The following is a 17637-nucleotide window of genomic DNA, read 5'->3' on the forward strand; positions in this document are numbered from 1 at the left end:
AAAATTTAAGTCTGGCATATTAGTAACACATGGTGTGAGGCAGTTTCTGAAACCACGTATAAAACAGATAGTAACAGTGCCTTTGTTCACAGAGCTGCAGAATTGTGGGCTACACAACACTCGGGAGGCTGAAGCAGGAGGATTGTTATGAATTCAAGACTAACGCTGTCTACATAGTAACTACCAACTCAGCCAGGGGAACATAGAAAAGGGCTAGGGCTGTAGCTCAGTTGGTAGAGTGCTTGCCTAGCATGCACGAAGCCCTGAGTTCAATTCCAGCACTGCACGAAATGAGTATAGTGACACATGCCCATAATCCCATTTCTATGGAAGTAAACGTAGAGTTAGGAATATGAGGTCATCCTCAGCAACACAGTACACTCAAGAGCAGTTTGAGGGTGGCCTCAGATAAAGAGACCTGTCTCAAAAATAAAAACATCAGAGAAATAAACAAAAGGCAAGGAGGAAAAGTTTTCATGCTTGAGCTGGGTGTGGTAGCACACACCTGTGTGTGTGATCCCAGTACTTGGGAAGCAGAGGCAGGCGGATGGCTGTGAGTTCAAGGCCAGCCTGGTCTACAAGGAGAGTCCAGGACAGCCACAGCTACAGAGAAAACAAAGATGTTCATGCTCACAGAAAAGAAATTAAACAGCTTTCTAACAGCATCTGGGGATGTGATCAAAAGCAAGAATGCTAAGCGAACTGGACCCTGGGTCACACTCCAAGTCCTACTCTGTATTAGAACTGGACCCTGGGTCACACTCCAAGTCCTACTCTGTATTAGAGAGCGGCCTCTGAAAGTAGAGCAGCATGAAAGTCAGTTACGAGGGACTTAGGGTTTTAATAAATGACAGGGTAAAGAACATAAAAGTACAAATGGCATCGCTATCAATCTTATCTTAAAAGTATCTTTTGCCAAGCTATTAAGGTCACTACTTACAACTGTGACCCCCCCTCTCACAGAACACAGTAACAAAATACCAGGGATCTAAAAGTACATGGAAATTGAACCATGTACGGTGTTATTCATGGCAAATTTCACTTTGTCAACTATCAATCAATCACCCCTTGATCAAATCTGTAGATCTTTTTAGATACTGTTTCTCCTTCATTTCTATTTTTAAAAATTATTTCTAGACTACTTGCTGTTCTTGCAAAGGACCTAAGTTCAATTCTCAGCACCCACAATGCCTTGGGCACTTGCCTGAACAATGGGACCATACAGACAAACACACACATATACATACAATAAAAAAATTTTAATGAAATAAAATTTACTTATATGTATATGGGTGTTTTGCTAGCATGTATGGCTATGTGCCTGGACCTGCAGAGGTCACATAAAGACATGAGATCTCCTGGAACTGAGTTATAGTCAGTTGTAAGCTGGCACGCAACTGCTGGGAATTGAACATGGGTCCTCTGGAAAAGCCATCTCTCCAAATACTTTCATTTTCTTCTATCTAGAATTCAGTTTAAAATCTGAACTGACAAACTTAGAAAATGTGGAATTCTGGCTGGGGTGGAGGCATATGCCTGTTATCCCAGCACTCGGGAGGTGGGAGCAAGGTTAGGAGTTCAAAGCCAGACTTGCTACATAGTAAGTGCAAGATAAACTTTGGCTCCATCAGACTTGGTCTCACCATCACCCCACCATCCCAACGTAAAATTTCAAGCTGGAATTAGCAACAAATTGTGAATAAAGAACTATTAAACAGAAAATAGGGAGTTATTACCTGCCAGTAAGGCAAGATTTGACTTTAAAATCCAAGGTCTGAAATTAAACTTAGGCGCCCACACATCTCACAAAATGATAGTGCAATGCTCTCCTAACACTCCTGCTCTGGGGAGATTTACTTTTGTATTAGTACCTTTGGAAGGATCCTATCACAAGCCTGACTAGGGCACTGCAAGGAGAACAGAAAGACTGACAGGCAAAGGCAGAGGTTCCACTCAGCCTGAGGAAACGCAGGTCAGGGCCAGCGGGCTCTTATGAGTTACTCAAATACTATGTTCTGTGTGTGTCAAGACCTAATAGGTTTGGAAAACCTGGAAATTCATGGAAAGAACTCAATAGGCTTTTCAAATTTCCCTTCCCTTTATTTTAGAAAAATAAATGTTATTGTAACATCTACTATAAATAGAAAAGACTGAGTATGTATAAATACAAATCCTTACCGAGAAAAGGCTGCCAAAATCTCAAAATACAAGCAAAACCTAAGCTTTTCTATATATGGACACTTTCTTATTAATATTTAGATTTTTCTATTTATGGGTATTTTCTTATTTGTTTTAAAAATTCCTAATAAAATTTAGACATTGTCTCTCCTATTGCCTTAATAAACTAAAACTACAAACTACCATAAGCTGTAAATAATTAAACTGAGGATTTTTAGATTTACCCTTAAAATTGTATACATCCCTCTAGATGAGCCTAGGAGCAGTAAGTAATGAGAACTGCAGAAGCTTGTCACTAGGTGTGGCTGGCTGTGAGGAAGTGGCGCCTCCTTACCCACTGGCCTCCGGAGGGAATCTGACTGTCACCTTTCCCATCTCTGCACCTGGAAGCTCAACGAATTTCCCAACATCTTGTTTTCTGTCAGGTACCTAAAACAAAACATACACAGCAAAAACTTACATGGCTAAATGCTTATGAATACATTCATTTATCAAATACTGGTCACAAGCAGAATGATGAATAGATCACCCTCACGGTCTGATGACTCAAAATCTAGTGGGGAACATGAATAAAACAAACATCAGTTATCAGAGACATTTAAAGGATGCTGTCAGAGTGTTCTGTTAAAAGTTATGAAGCAGGATCTATGTTCCCAGGAAAAATCACAACAGAATGTAAAACCCAAGCTGAATCTTGAAAAATAAGTAGAAATGCCATTTAAGAGAAAGACAGAAAGGCATGTAAGAGAAAAGTGGTATAAAGTCCACAGGTGCTGGGTACATGAGCACAGAGGCTGAAACGGATTGGAACCAAAACACAAGGGGATGTTTAATGGCTTGGAAGTCCCTGGTGGCAATGACTTGACCAGGTGCTGCCTTTGCAGACATCTGGGTTTGATCCCTAGCATCCACATGGAGGCTCATGCCACCGTGCCATCTGTGACTCCAGTCTACAGGCACCAGGCCAGCTGTGCAGACGAAACACCCATATACCAGTAAAATATGTTTTATATATAAAAAGATTATGGTATTTAATAAAGCAGGAGCTACTGGGGCCTCAGTAAAATCAACAATAGTAAGAAACTCTCTCAATATAAGATAGAACTTGCAGATAGATTGTTTGGGGGGAAAAATGAAGATGAGTAAAGATTTTTAGTGAAATCAACTGAATCTACCATGACCTCTACATCCAAACTAGCGGTGCTCATAAACCTTATTACAGCAGAAAACCGTCACTGAGTCAAATCTGACTATGCCTCGTGTCTTACTCTGGTTCCTATTTTGTGATATAGACCATAACCAAAGGTAACTTGGGGAGAAAACGACTGCTTGGCCTGTATGTCCAGGTCATGGTCCATTGCAGGGAGGCAAGGAAGGAGCTAAGGCAGGAACCTGGAGGCAGGGGATGACACAGGAGCCATGGAGGAGTGCTGCCGCTTACCGGCTTGTTCCCCGCTGCTTTCTTATACAACCCCAGAAAACCTGCCCACAACTCCCAAAGTATGGCACCATACAGGGGGTGGGGACCTTCCATACCAATCATCAATTAAGAAAATGCCCCAGAGGCTTGTCTATGGGCCAATCAGATGGAAGCATTTTCTCACCTGCGGTGCCCTCTTCTCAGACTGACTCCAGCTGTGTCAAGTTGGCAAACTATGCAACAAGGCTATCCAGTAAGCAAAGCAGATCAAAACAGAATACTGTCATCTGGTGTAAGACTGAGGCCTCTAGAGAGACCTCTAGTCTATTCCCGGAGTCCCCACTAAGAGACGGAGTCCTTTGTCAATGCAAACGCATAGGAATAGGAATTTATTGAGCGGACACGACGGCGTCTCTCCAGCTGTCAAGCTGCAGACCACAAGAAGCAGAGGCATGGGCCTTTTATAGGTTTTAGACAAAGAAATGAGTTTTGCAGTATGTGATTGGTTGAAGCCGTTACAGGGCCGATGGGAACTTTCTTAGTTGGGAGGGGTTAAGTACATTCCTGGGAAAGTGGAAGTTTTAAACACAAGCTGTAACACAAACTCGCTGTCCTTGAGTTACACTGGACTCTGAGCACAGGCGGGCTATCCCTGGGACAAAATGGACTCTCCAAGCAGATAAGATTTACAGACTTTGGCCTTAATGGGGGTCCTTAAGGGAGGACTGAGTAGGCCAACTTTTACATTTCCCCAGACTTTGGTCTTAATGGGGGTCCTTAAGGGAGGACTGGGTAGGCCAGCTTTTACATTTCTCCAGACTTTGGTCTTAATGGGGTCCTTAAGGAGGGGGGCTGGTTCCTTCACTGGGAAGAGGACTTCTGCTGCTGAAATGTACATGAGATCCTCTTATGGAATTCATCCAGATTCAGTGATGATTCAGCGTGGAGGAAGAAGTACAATCATAAATCAGGTGACTGGGGTATCACTTGGTAGTAGGACACATCCCCAGCACCCAAAACAAGAACAATGCATACAAAATGTGATACTCATCGTACGGAGTTTGGATGAAGAGCATGCCCTGGGACGTCATCTTCTAGACATAAGTTCATGGTTTATGTAGTTGGACAGTTAAAGGCATACTAAAACTGTACAGAAATAGGATCTAAGCTTTTTTTTAAAATGGAAATAGCCTTTATTGAATTTTTAAAAAGGCAATGTCATGGATCCAACACCAGGCTCTGAACATGCCAACCAAACACCCTGACCCTGAACTACATTCCAATGCCCAGAAAGCAAGCTTTCTATAGAATAATAATTTTTTCAGATCTAGAGTTTCACTTAGGCTGAAACATCAGCATTTTAAAAAAAAAGAAAAATTAGGGGCAGTGAGATGGCTGAGCATGTAAAAGCACTTGCTACCGTGCTTGAAGATAGGCAGTAAGTCCCTGGGACCCACAGGGAGAAGGAGCCCTAATTCCCATTAAGCTGTCCTCTGACCTTGCCGTGCTCGTGGGCATCTACAAACAGACAAATAAATAAAAATGTAAACGCTTTAAAGGCTTACCGCTCTAGCTTTGCTTGCTGAAACATCCCACTTGGTACCGACTGAGCGGAAGGCCTGCTGTGCTTCAAGAAAGCCAAACCAGCGTTTCACATGGACCAGAGTTTTGTTCTGTCTCAGCTGTTCCTGCCAGGCAGCATTCCCTATAAGTGAATGTATTCGTTTAAATCTTTATCAACTAGGCAAATCGTAAAGCAAAGATACAGTTACAGCTATGTGAACAGATTAGCTTCCAGCTGTGCTTCTGCAATGAAACCTGTCCTCCCAGCACTCAGGAGGCTGAGGCAGAAGGGAGGGGCACAGGCTCACAGGGTGGGCTACCTAGTTCTAAGAAACAGAGCAGAACAAACAAGCTAAACGCCTTCCAAGAGGACTAAGTCAATTCCAATGCTAGACCCTGTCCTCCCACCACCAATGTTTCATTTCACAGCAGACCAACCAGACAAAACAATACAAGCTAAGGAAACCAGGAAGCAGTTAATCTCTAAATCATCTGTGCAGAAACGGGGTCATCAACTCCATTGTTTTCCTACTTTGTAACCTTGTTAGTATACAGAGACACAGTTCAGCCCCTGTCACCTACACACTGATGATTTTGTTCATAGTAAGCCATAGACTCCTAATTCTTCAGCCAATTCATGCATCTTAAGCTTTTAATAGGTCCAAAGCTGCCACAAAACATGTTGTCTGCCTACATCATCTTAAGTAATCTTCAGCAATCTGTTTTCTTATATATTGTACACTTTTAAAAATTATAGCTCTCAGCCGGGTGTGATGATGTACACCTTTAATCCCAGAGCTCAGGGAAGCAGAGGCAGGCGGACCGCTGTGAGTTTGAGGCCAGCCTGGTCTACAAGTGAGTCCAGGACAGCCAAGGCTACACAGAGAAACCCTGTCTCAAAAAACAAACAAACAAACAAAAAACCAAAAACCATATATATATACATATACATACATATATATAAAACCAGCAATCAATATAAGCTATACAATCAGAATTACACTTTCAAAAGCTGACTTTTAGTCTTATGACTTCAGTGACCTCGTGTCATAAAAACCTACTTTACTCCAAAATGACTAACTTCTGTATCTGCCTCCATGACATGTGAAGTACACGGTTGACTGAGGTTTCAGCCTCTTCCTTGCTACTCTAGGTGAAACTATTAGACTCCCAGAGTCTGTAGCTTTCTACTCATTCTGTGTTGTGAACATTCAATCTTGATTGTGATGAAAATACTACAGCTATAAATTATATCAAAACATTTCAAACTATAAATTTGAAGTACAGATTTCAGGTATCAATCTCATCAAGTTTTTCTTTTTTTTTTTTTTCAAGTTAACTGTTTCCCAGGTTGTCGTAAACACCATCACATCTGTTGTAAATGAATTGTACAAAGGGAAAAAAGGGACCCACAAAAGAATTACACTCCAAATACCTCACCAATTTGTCCTTTACAATCCTACTGAGCAAAAAGAATTCCCAAGTTGGAGACAAATGTGGGAGGTAAGGCAGTTGGAGTGCCAAGTAGGATGAGGGTCTCTTTAGCAGGAATGACACCTCCCAAGGTGAGAGAAATCAGGGAGAGAGATGACTTCCACGGCCAACAGAGGACACAGAATCCCTGTGACCATGAACAAGAAAGCCAGATTAACCACCCCTCAGTTACTCTACACACACACACACACACACACACACACACACACACACACACACACACAAATATGTTCACTTCGGGGCTGGTGAGATGGCTCAGCAGTTAAGAGCACTGACTGCTCTTCCAGAGGACCCAGGTTCAATTCCCAGCACCCACATGGCAGCTCACACCTGCCTGTGACTGCTGCTCCAAGGGAACTGACACCCTCAGACAGACATACATGCAGTCAAAACACCAATGTACATATTTTTTAAAAAGCTCACTTTTCATCTATTTTGTGACCAAAAAAGAGTGAAAGTTGTTCAAAGTGCTGCATCCCTATAGTCCTACTCACTTGGGAGACTGGGGCAGGAAGGCTACTTGAGCCTAAGAGTTTGTGACCAGCCCCATTTCAAAAACGAATCCTTCCTACCCCAAACAACAACAAACCCTAAAAACTAAAATCCCACTACTTTAAGAAGAGTTATTGATACCTTTTAGGGTGGCCCAAACACATAAATCTGCTAAGGTCAAGGAGTTTCCGACTAGGTATGTTCTCAGAGACAGGCAATGATTAAGCTCGTCAACTGCAGAAGTCAGCAAGTCACATGAAGACAACTTTGTAGCACTAAACTCCAACCAATGGTCAATCTGTGAGCAAAGGTAGAAAAATGAACGCCAGCGTTAAGGCTTGAAAGAAAAGTGATCACACTAAGAATGCCAGTTAGTGGAGCGACAAAACAGCCTAAACTTTTCTCATCTGAAATTATACAACTTATCATTACATGGGTTCAATTCAAAGGCAGCACTTAGGGAGATTCCAGCGCAAAGCTTTTATGCATTTTCTCCAGGGTCTTTTCAGCTACTGTAACTTCCACTTTGAGGGTGTGAAATCAGAAGTTAATTCTTTCTGATTTGTGCTTTGGATTTTCATGGGTTCAATTTTGGTCATTTGGGTCTAAAATGTCACCTAAATAAATGCCATCTCTGCAGTTTATTTTCCTATGATTTTTTTTCTTTTTTAAACCAGGTCCACGGAGGTCACATATCAAGAACGAATAAAAAAAAATGTTTGATAACTGACAGTAGAAAGGACTAGCTAATTAAGCTACCTAGACAGACAAGGGATTTAAAAGTCAATAACTAAAGCCTATTTTCTGCCCTGCATGTTGGCACATGGCTGTAACCTGGCAGGGTAAGAAGATTGAGGCTGGACACAGCGGGCTACACAGCCAGACCTTATCCAAAGAAACCTAAAAAGAAAAGGCCCCCCCCCCCCCAAGACAGAGTTTCTGTGTGTAGCTTTGGCTGTCCTGGACTCACTTTGTAGACCAGGCCGGCCTCGAACTCAGTGATCCACCTGCCTCTGCCTCCTGAGTACTGGGATTAAATGTGTGCACCACCACACCCGATGTAAAGGCATTATTTAATTCCTGAACTGTGATATTTACAAAAATTAGAGTAGAACACGCACAGGAGAAAAACTGCATCTGCAGAATGGCACTGAAAAATGATCTGTTTTTGCTGTGACTGATCATTAACTTAAGAAAATGAGCTCCCACATGTATGTGACCCTAGACAAATCTCTTCATTTTTGTAGGCCTGTAAATGTCAAAACTGAATGGCATGAGCTAGACAGGACAATCTAACCTTGCAATTCTTGAAAATCAAGAAGGTGAAGATAGCACTTAATACCCAGAATAGACTTGGTTTGGACAGAGACAGGGAACCTTAAAAGCTGAAAAGTCTGCTCCTTTGTAGTGCTGGGGATCCCACCCAAGGCCCTGTGCACGACAACGTAAAAAGCCTACTCAAGTGATGCTTCAGATCATTTTTTCTGAAAACAAGCATGCAATAAAACTAGGCAGGGTGGGACACAGCTACAATACACTCAGGAGTCAGGAGGTTCGCCAATTCTAGGCCAGCACAGGCCATAGTAAGTTGACAGGCTGAGCTGGACCACATAGAAAAGAACTGGTCTCTGCTTTAAGACACAAACCAAGCACAAACATTCCTTACCTCAGGGCCATGATTAAGTTCTGTTCATACTCTTATAAGGACTAATGTCACAGGTCAGTGCACAGGAGGACAACACTGCTCCCCTACATCAGAAAGCACAAGACAAAACATGCACAGAAAAATAAATATGCCTTGCTTACCTCAGTGTGTTCCATCAGGTTAGTGCCATACAGACCAGATGTGGTTGCAACTCTAGCCAAGTAGCGCAATATTGAATTGATATCAGTGAACACCACACTCCTAGAATTTAAGCATTATGTAAATTACAGTTGCTACAGCAAAAGTTGTAAGAGTCACGAATGTGGAAATGGAAACCTTAACATATTTACCAGGTTTTTCTTCCTTCATAGTAAAAAAAGTGGTAATTTGATCATACTCTGTTTCTATCAAATTCTTTTGTTGTTGTTGTTTGTTTTTTTGAGACAGGGTTTCTCTGTGTAGCCTTGGCTGTCTTAGACTCGCTTTGTAGACCAGGCTGGCCTCGAACTCACAGTGATCTGCCTGCTTCTGCCTCCCGAGTGCTGAGAATAAAGAAGTGTGCTACTAGGCCCGGCTTCAAATTCTAATCTGTTCTAAAATCCCCACTTAAATTTAATTTACTTTAGAGCAGATTTTCTATGACGCACTTCATGCTTTAGGATTTTGTTATTTTAGTATGTTTGATTGTATTTATTTATATGTTTGAGTACAAATGTGTTTATTTTTAATTATACACATTTATTTTGAGTACCAGTGTACCTCAGCTTGCATATGGAGTCAGAGGACAAGTTGGTTCTCTCCTTTTCGCACGTGAGTCCTGAGAAATGAACTCAGCACACCAGGCTTGGCAACAGTCTCTCAGCCAGGAGCTAACTCACAGGCTGTTCTGCTTTTTTAAGGCAGGGTCTCATACATCCTGGGCTAGCCTTGAACTCACGGTCCTCCCGCCTGGGGCTAGAGTAGTGAGCCTGCACCACCATTATTAGTGGTGATAAAAATGTAACAGGATTTAGAATAATGGAGTAAAATACAGGATGCAAAGATGCCAGGGATGCACTGCTGTTTAAGGGCCTGGTTTTCTCAACTTTCAAGGGAAGGAAGCATGTCAAATCAGAACAAAAGGCTAACAAAGCCAGACAGTGGCGAGCCCCTGAAGACCAGCTACCCAGAAACCTGAGGCTGGAGGAACGCTTGAATTCAGGAGTTTCAAGGCCAGCCTGGGCAACACAGCCAACCCAACATGTGAAAGAAAGAAAGAAAGAAAGAAAGAAAGAAAGAAAGAAAGAAAGAAAGAAAGAAAGAAAGGAAGGAAGGAAATCGTTGCTGTAAAATAGCAAAGTGAGAGAGTGAGGGAGCCTTTAGCAAAAACAATTCTTTACAAGATACAAAACCATAAAGAAAAGGAAAAGGAAAAGGAAAAGTAATAGCAAGGAGATTTCAGAAGGTAGAAATAAAAAACTTTACAAGGCCTGGGAAAACAGAGTCTATAGTGGGTGGAACTGAGCAGTAAGCAGATTTAAACTTTTAATGTCAGAGAAGCCTTGGCTGACGGCTGTCTTGGGCATCATATAAACACACACTGCCCACAAGGCTGACCCTGCTGGCCATCCCAAATACCTATTTTAGTAAAGCACCCTGCGAAGGCTCAAGCTCATCACCTCCACACCTGGGGGCAAGACTGTGGCGAGTTCAAGGTCAGTCTGGGTTACTGAGGGAGATCATGTCTCACCCCTGTCCACTCCATCCCGTTCCCAAATAAATGAAAATGTCTCCTCTAGTAAGTAAATATAAAGTCTTTTTTGGATAATTTCATCCACCTGAGAAAGAACTGTGGATTCTGACATCATGTTCACCAAATGAACAGCGGACAGAGCACCGCTGATACAGCTCACAGCTAACAGGACCAAGACTGAGACCATTAGTCTCCCACCCAGAATCACAAGAACTTGTGAGGGCCTGAAGGTCTAACCTGGTATTTGAAAAAAGCCTCTAATTAATTGATTGATTGATTTTGTGGTGCTGAGAGAGAACTAAGGGCCTCAAGCAAAATATAAGTACCCTCTCACCACTTAGCTATATCCCGTCCCCTTTAACATTAAGAACAGTGATCAACCTGGCACGGTAGTGCAGGCCTATAATTCTAGCATTCAGGATACTAAGGAAGAAGACCTCTAGTCTACGCATGTGCACACACACACACACACACACACACACACACACACACACGTGCGCACGCATGTACTTAAAACACACACACACACACACACAAAATGAAACATCTTTCTAGGAACAACCCACATAATTAGCATGTACAATAAGCCCAGAAAAATTCAGTGCTCTGTTTTAAATGCTGTTCAGAAAAGAAAACACATATGCAAGTAAGCACTTACTCAGACACCCGAAGAAGATTCTCTTTCCCTTCTTCCACAGAAATGCTGACATCACCTTTCACATGTTCCACTGCCAGCAGAGCTTCTAAAAATGACAGCATGGAAGTTTCTCTTTAAAAACAAGGTAGTATTTATAACCCGAGTCACAGAGCAGTAAGGATGAATCAATAACCCAGTATTAAATCCTGTAAGGTGTGGTGCCCCAACCCCCAGCACAGAGTTTAATCTTAGATCTTAGAGAAGCAGCACACCAAAAGCCATTGCTTGTAACTGTGTTCAGCTTCCAGCTAGTGACACTAAAACTATTCCTTTCCTCCCCTAGAAGAAGGGAAGAAATTAGAACAGTGGCTTCTGTATCTGAATACTACGTGTTGTGCATCGTGCCGAGTGCTTCACCGTTACACAACTTTTCATCTCTCTAGCAACCTCCTTACAGAAAGGAAGCCGAGGCTTGCAGAGATCACACAGCCAGCCCAGCGCCCTTGGCTAAACACAGCAGTCGGCATGTGAATGCAGGTCAAATGGTTCAGATCTCAAATTCTAAAACAGCTTGTAATGCTGCCTTTTAGCACCTAACACAGTGAGTAAATTCACCACCAGTGCTCTGACCCTTACTTTGGCTAGGATGGACAACCAGCACCAACACTCACTTCTGTGGAAATTCTATGTTCCACTGGTAACAGGGCCCCACCCAAGGAAAGCACATTAATCTTGCAAGGCTTGTTAAAATAGAAAGCAAGTGCACTGATTTGGGTGTTCGTCTCCTCTGTAAGTTATGTTGACTATGGTCTGTAGGTCTGCCTCTCTCTTAAAATGTATGATGAAATTTAGTTGCCGGTCACAATATTAAGAAATGGGTCCTGGGCTGGAGAGATGGCTCAGAGGTTAAGAGCTGCTGTTCCAAAGGTCCTGAGTTCAATTCCCAGCAACCACATTGTGACTCACAACCATCTATGAGATCAGTGCCCTCTTCTGGTGTGCAGGGGTACATGCAAGCAGAGCATTGTATAAAGAATAAATAAATAAGTCTTAAAAAAAAAAAAAAGAAAAGAAAAAGAAAAAAGAAATGTGCCCTATAGAGTTAAGCGTGATGCCTGTATTTACTCCCAGCACCCTGGAGACTGGGGCAGGAACATCAGGAGGTCAAAGCCAGCCTGGGATATACAAGATCATTTCTAAAGCCTAAAGACCAAGGCTTGTCAAGGATGCCTGAGATCCTAGATTCAATAATAAGAAAAGGGTGAAGGGGAGCAACACAGTGAAGGGGGTTTGTGCTGTCTCCCCATTCCTCAAAGATCTATGAAACAGCAAGACATCACTACAACTGGCCCACTGAGTCTTGGACTTTCCATCCTCCAGAGCTGTAAGTCAGTAAACTTCTGCCCATTAAAAATTACCCTGTTGGAGGTACCACCTTAAATCTGCACAAAACTGACTATGACAACAAGAGATTTCATAAAGGTAGCCTATTTTAAAAAGACAGACAAAAATTGGAGGAACAGATCAAGGCAATCCAAGTAAATGAGATACATTTTAGTATATCCATAATGGAGTCTTGCCTAGCATATAAAAAGAATGACCTATTGCTACAGGCAACAAGATGAATCACAAAAGCTCTATCCTGTGCATAAAAAGATGCATATGGTATGAGTCAATGTATATGAAGTATTAAGGATAAAGCAAAAGCAAAATGACAAAATCAGGTCACTGGCTACCAGATGCCAGGGACAGAGGAAACTATTTGTAATGGAAATATTTGGCATTATTGTTATGGGTTATGGATGTATAACATATATATATATGTCACATGTCTGTACATATATGCCATTGCATATTAAAACATACAATTAAATTAGTATCAGTGAACTTAGATAAATGCAAATTTCAGGTCAAACTAATTCTCAAAATTAATTTTAAATAGAAAATGGAATATTTCACATTGATTTTGTTATGAATTTAAAATGAGAAAAATGCTGATAAATGTAAAAGGAAATGTCAAATTGGAAGGTCATACACTTTAATAACCAAGCGAAACAGGATGCACTAATGGAAGCTGAAATCAGTAAGTACATTAAAAAAGAAATGTCTGCACGGCTCCAAGTTCTCTCGATTAAAATGACTTTAGTTGCAAAGGAAAGCTCTACCAGGAGTGGGGTGCGGGACAGACGGGCTAGGCAGGCAGCACCACCTTCAGTGATGGAGACGAGAACGGGAAAATTAAATTACACACCAACTGCTGGGCTGTAATGTACAGCAGGGTTAGGTTTACCATCCCTGCCTAGAATGGACGGCCTAAACCCAACCATCTAACAGCCCAATTAAGAGAAACACAAGTAAGAGGCTTGTCATCTTCACAAGGCAAAGCTATTAAAACGAAGGGAAAGCTAATAAATCATTGCACATTCAAAGAAACCAGGCAAACAGGACATGAAGAAGCAGACAAAGCATGGTCCTTCCTGGTTGCTGGGCACCACTGGAACAATTAACAGCAGTGGACCCTGTGCCTTAGGCAGGCAGAAGAAGTCTATCCATGCACGGCTCTTATAGGAAGTCAGGCAGAGAGACTCCATATCAAGCATTCTGGGTGCAAAAAGCACCAAATCTGCTATACACTCTTAAGCAGGATGGAGGGAAAGGTCTATGTGCACCTCTTTAAGTTCGAAAGCATTTGAACACATACACAATGTGACAAGCTAATAATCCATCTTTTCTAAACATTTAATCCAATTTTATTGCTTAAAGAGAATACATATCTGATTTGAATAAGTCATAAAAATTTTAAATGAGGGAAAGAGGTGCAAGCAGAAAAATACTATATATCTCTAGCTGGCTTAAGTTCAAAATGAAAACAAAATTTAAGACTCTCTTCCAGAATACTAGGGGAATGTGGTTCTGAGGTCTAAGGACACAGACCTAGTTAATGGTCCCCTGCAGTAATTTTCAAGGCAGTGGCAGTTTATACACACACACACACACACACACACACACACACACACGTACTGAACATCTACAGTGTGAAAGAACTTTTCCTGTAGTCTCACTCAATTCTGGCAACCAGCACTGGATGGGTTTCCTCCTTCCTTACAGGGTAAAACAAATCAAGGAACCGGTCAACTTCACCCCAGCCAGCAGCCAGGGTTGAACTCAGGCCTCCAGGATTAACCAACATCGTCTAGTGCCATTTCAAACCAAAATTCGAATCTATTTCTTTTAGAGCTTATGCGTTTGCTGTCAGGTTATCATGCCTGGACTGGAACTAATATCCTAAAATGCTATCACTTTAAAACATTCCAAAATGATTACTACATTCTATTTTTAGGGTTGGGGGGGTGTTGCTTGCCTAAAATTCAAAGTGCCGTGCATTCTATCCCAGCACGTTAATACATAAATAAACGTCTTTTCATCCTAATAAGCTCAGACTGCTGTCAAAGTTGAGATCGTAAGAAATTTCATCCGCCACACACGGCCAATAGTATTTAAAGGGCTGAGTTTTGGAACATCAGAAAGTACTTCGGAGTCTGCACCGTGCACATCATGGTTAAATGGTTTTGCGTAATTTCAGAAAGTAATGAAAAGGCAGAAATCTTAAACTATATGGCAATAGCGTTGGCCACTTTGTAAAATCAACTCTGAACGGAACGTTAAGATGACATTTACTTGAGCCTTCACTACGTCCACAGGGTGTGTAGTAAACCACCCGGTCGCATCGGTGAGCAGCGTTCCTTCGGCTTTCCGTAATTACTACCTTCAACCATCGCAAAGGCAGTCTCAATTAAAATTCCAAGTGCTGACAGGAAAGTCTACCTTGTTCCCTTTAACTCGACAACGCATGCACGGGGGGGGGGGGGGGGGGGCGGCAACCGAATTAAGATCTTCTCTGGGAGGCGAGGAAGGGATGGGAGGTAGCCGATGAGAACTGGGAGACAATGCGACAGGCAGGTTTTCGATTCCACTTTAAAAGCCGCGTGGGACCCCCACGGAGTCGTGTCTGGGAGAAGCCAAGCATCTCCCAGCCAGGGCTCTCGTCCTGTCCCTCCACGCCCGGGAAGGCGGGTCTCGGAGACGACACCTCGCGTGGACAGAGGCTGGGACCACGCGGGGGCCAGGCTCCCCGCAGGGCAGGCCCGTCCCGGGGCGTGAGTCTCCCTAGGCGTGACCGCCACTGCACCTGCCCCGCACCCCCGGGATGATGCAACCGGCGCAGCTCAGCGGCGCGGCCCTTACCCAGCGGAGGATCTCCAGCGTTCACCGTAAGGCACAGCGCCGCCATCTCCCAAAGGCTGCGGTCTTACCCGTCAGGCTGCCTTCCCCGCGCACGAAACCCAGGGTCCAGCTGGAAGCAAGGAGATGCAACGTGTGCGCGCGACTTAAGCCACCGCAGCCTTCGCCCCACCCCGCAGGCCGCGACGGCTGACGTCACTGCGCACACCGCAGTGCGTCATAAGTATGCGTCCTCCAAAGCAGCTCTCGCTCCGCTCTGCTCCGCTCCGCTCCACGCGCCACGACGGCTGGGGTCAAGGCCCGCTACTTTGTGCGTCATCACAGCGCACCCAACAAGGCTTCAGCCTTCGATCGGTCCCTGAAAACTGATGTCATGGCGAGCGCTACTATTCGCCACCACTGTGCGATGGTTCCGCCTTCACCCGCATGCTCGAGGGGTGTTACAGTCTCTCTTGACAGCTGGTCAGGACCCACGTGAGGTGCCACGCCGCTGTTGAAAAAGCAACGGACTTTACGTCACGTCGTCAAGTGAGGGAAGTGAGACTCGTCTGTCCCGGGGCAGTGTCACATATTTGTATAAAGTAGACAGACTATTTACATGGGGATAGGCGAAGAAGAAACTCCCGTTTCTTCATTTTTTTTTCCTCTGAAAGAAGATATTTTCAGGGATTATTTGGTGTGGTGCATGTCCAATCCCAGAACCTAGGAAGCAGGAGAGAAACACAGAAAATCATGGGGTTAAGGGAAGAAAAAGGAGCGCTCGCTGGCTTCTCGTCCCTGAGAATCAAGAATTACAGCAGTTAACATCAGTAGTGAAGGCTGCCAACATTTACAGTGTTTCTTTTATAGAAATATCTTCAAATAAGCGTGTTAAAAGTAACAATTCGGACTCGGGGCCTGCGTGTATATGAACTTAAGTATGGTCTGTGGCAAATCGCAATACTATTAGCTTGTGTTGACAGTGGAAACAGAAGCACAATTGAGGAGCACCCTGTGACAAAATTCCTTTAAAAGTAGTGTCAGTGTCATTGCTAAGACCACGACGTGTGACTCCGGTGGCGTTTCCTCTCTTGGAGCCCCTCTCTTAACTCCCAAGCTTACATGTGTATCTAAAAAAAAAAAAAGCACACGATAAACTCCAACTCTGACTCATTGGCTTCTCCATGAATTCTTTTTAGGAGGAAGCCGAGGTTTCCTCTGTGGAGGTCCCCAGACCGCCAACAGCAGGTGCAGGCTACGTCGCCTGGTGATGACGGCATCAAGGGTCAAGGACCCAGCTCATCTTCTGCCACATGTAGAGCTCAAGGCCTTGTCTCAAAGAACTAAAGATTTAAAAACATTCAAGATTGTAAAGAGTGATTAGGTGCTAAGAATGCAGAGCACTTAGCATACGTGACAACTCGGCCTCCCAGTGCTGTCACTACAGAGTATGCTCAGCTTCGTTTGATTTTTAGGACCATAAAGAAGTATTAGCCCACCCCAACCTCATTTTATAAGGTCTCATATTCATTTTACTATAGTCAAACTGGCTTGCTTCCTGCCTTCTTTGTCTTAGAAGATACACCTATATTCCCACATGAACCTCAGCTCATAGCATGGCTGAACCCTTGTATTGTTCTTACCTTCAGCCATTGCTCCCTTAAGGAAGACATATTTCCTAGAGAAAACTCCTTCCTAGCCTTCCCACTATACTTTCTCTCTAGCACCTTCCTAATCATTTTTTTTCCCTACAGAACTTAGCATAAGTGAAATAGCTTACAAAGGAACAGCCTCCTAGTCAGTGTTGTGCCCACTGTTGAATGCACCGTATCTGTATGACGTGGTTAACCTACGGTGAGTGCTGCATTACTATCTGTTAGGTTTGAGAACACTTAATTTCTTGGGGGGGGGGGGCATCAAATGGTTGAGCATGGATGTAGTATATAACCAGAGTTTATGCTTGACAAGGAAGATGCCATGCCATTAAAAGCTTCACATATCATTATGAGAAACCTCAACTTTATTCTGAAGGCAAAAGTAAAGCAAAGCAGACTTCAAATACAGGAGGCTAGACTTTTTTTTTAAAAAAATATTTATTTATTATGTATACAATATTCTGCCTCCATGTATACCTGCATATCAGAGGAGGGCACCAGATCTCATTATAGATGGTTGTGAGCCACCGCGTGGTTGCTGATAATTGAACTTTTTTTTTTTAATGTGTATGAGTGTTTTTCCTGCACATATGTCTGAGC

General features: G+C 43.1%; 1 protein-coding gene across 2 annotated transcripts in view; it reads right to left on the bottom strand.

Moving 5' to 3' along the window:
- EPRS1 (glutamyl-prolyl-tRNA synthetase 1) overlaps positions 1-15619 on the bottom strand; it is a 65954-nt gene extending 50335 nt beyond the window's left edge. Inside the window, exons 1-6 of one of the 2 annotated variants that reach the window (XM_084799358.1) lie at positions 15407-15619; positions 11183-11267; positions 8954-9053; positions 7289-7445; positions 5164-5303; positions 2513-2607 (exon numbers count right to left, since the gene is read on the bottom strand). In XM_084799358.1, the coding sequence (XP_084655484.1) occupies positions 2513-2607; positions 5164-5303; positions 7289-7445; positions 8954-9053; positions 11183-11267; positions 15407-15452 (623 nt within the window). In that variant the 5' untranslated portion in view covers positions 15453-15619. The remainder of the gene's footprint in view (positions 1-2512; positions 2608-5163; positions 5304-7288; positions 7446-8953; positions 9054-11182; positions 11268-15406) is intronic. The other variant, XM_084799359.1, reaches the window with a different exon arrangement.
- Positions 15620-17637: the final 2018 nt, after the last annotated feature.

This window comes from Acomys minous (genome assembly GCF_964271855.1).
Source record: "Acomys minous genome assembly, chromosome: 1".
In the NCBI taxonomy this organism is placed as follows: Eukaryota; Metazoa; Chordata; class Mammalia; order Rodentia; family Muridae; genus Acomys; species Acomys minous.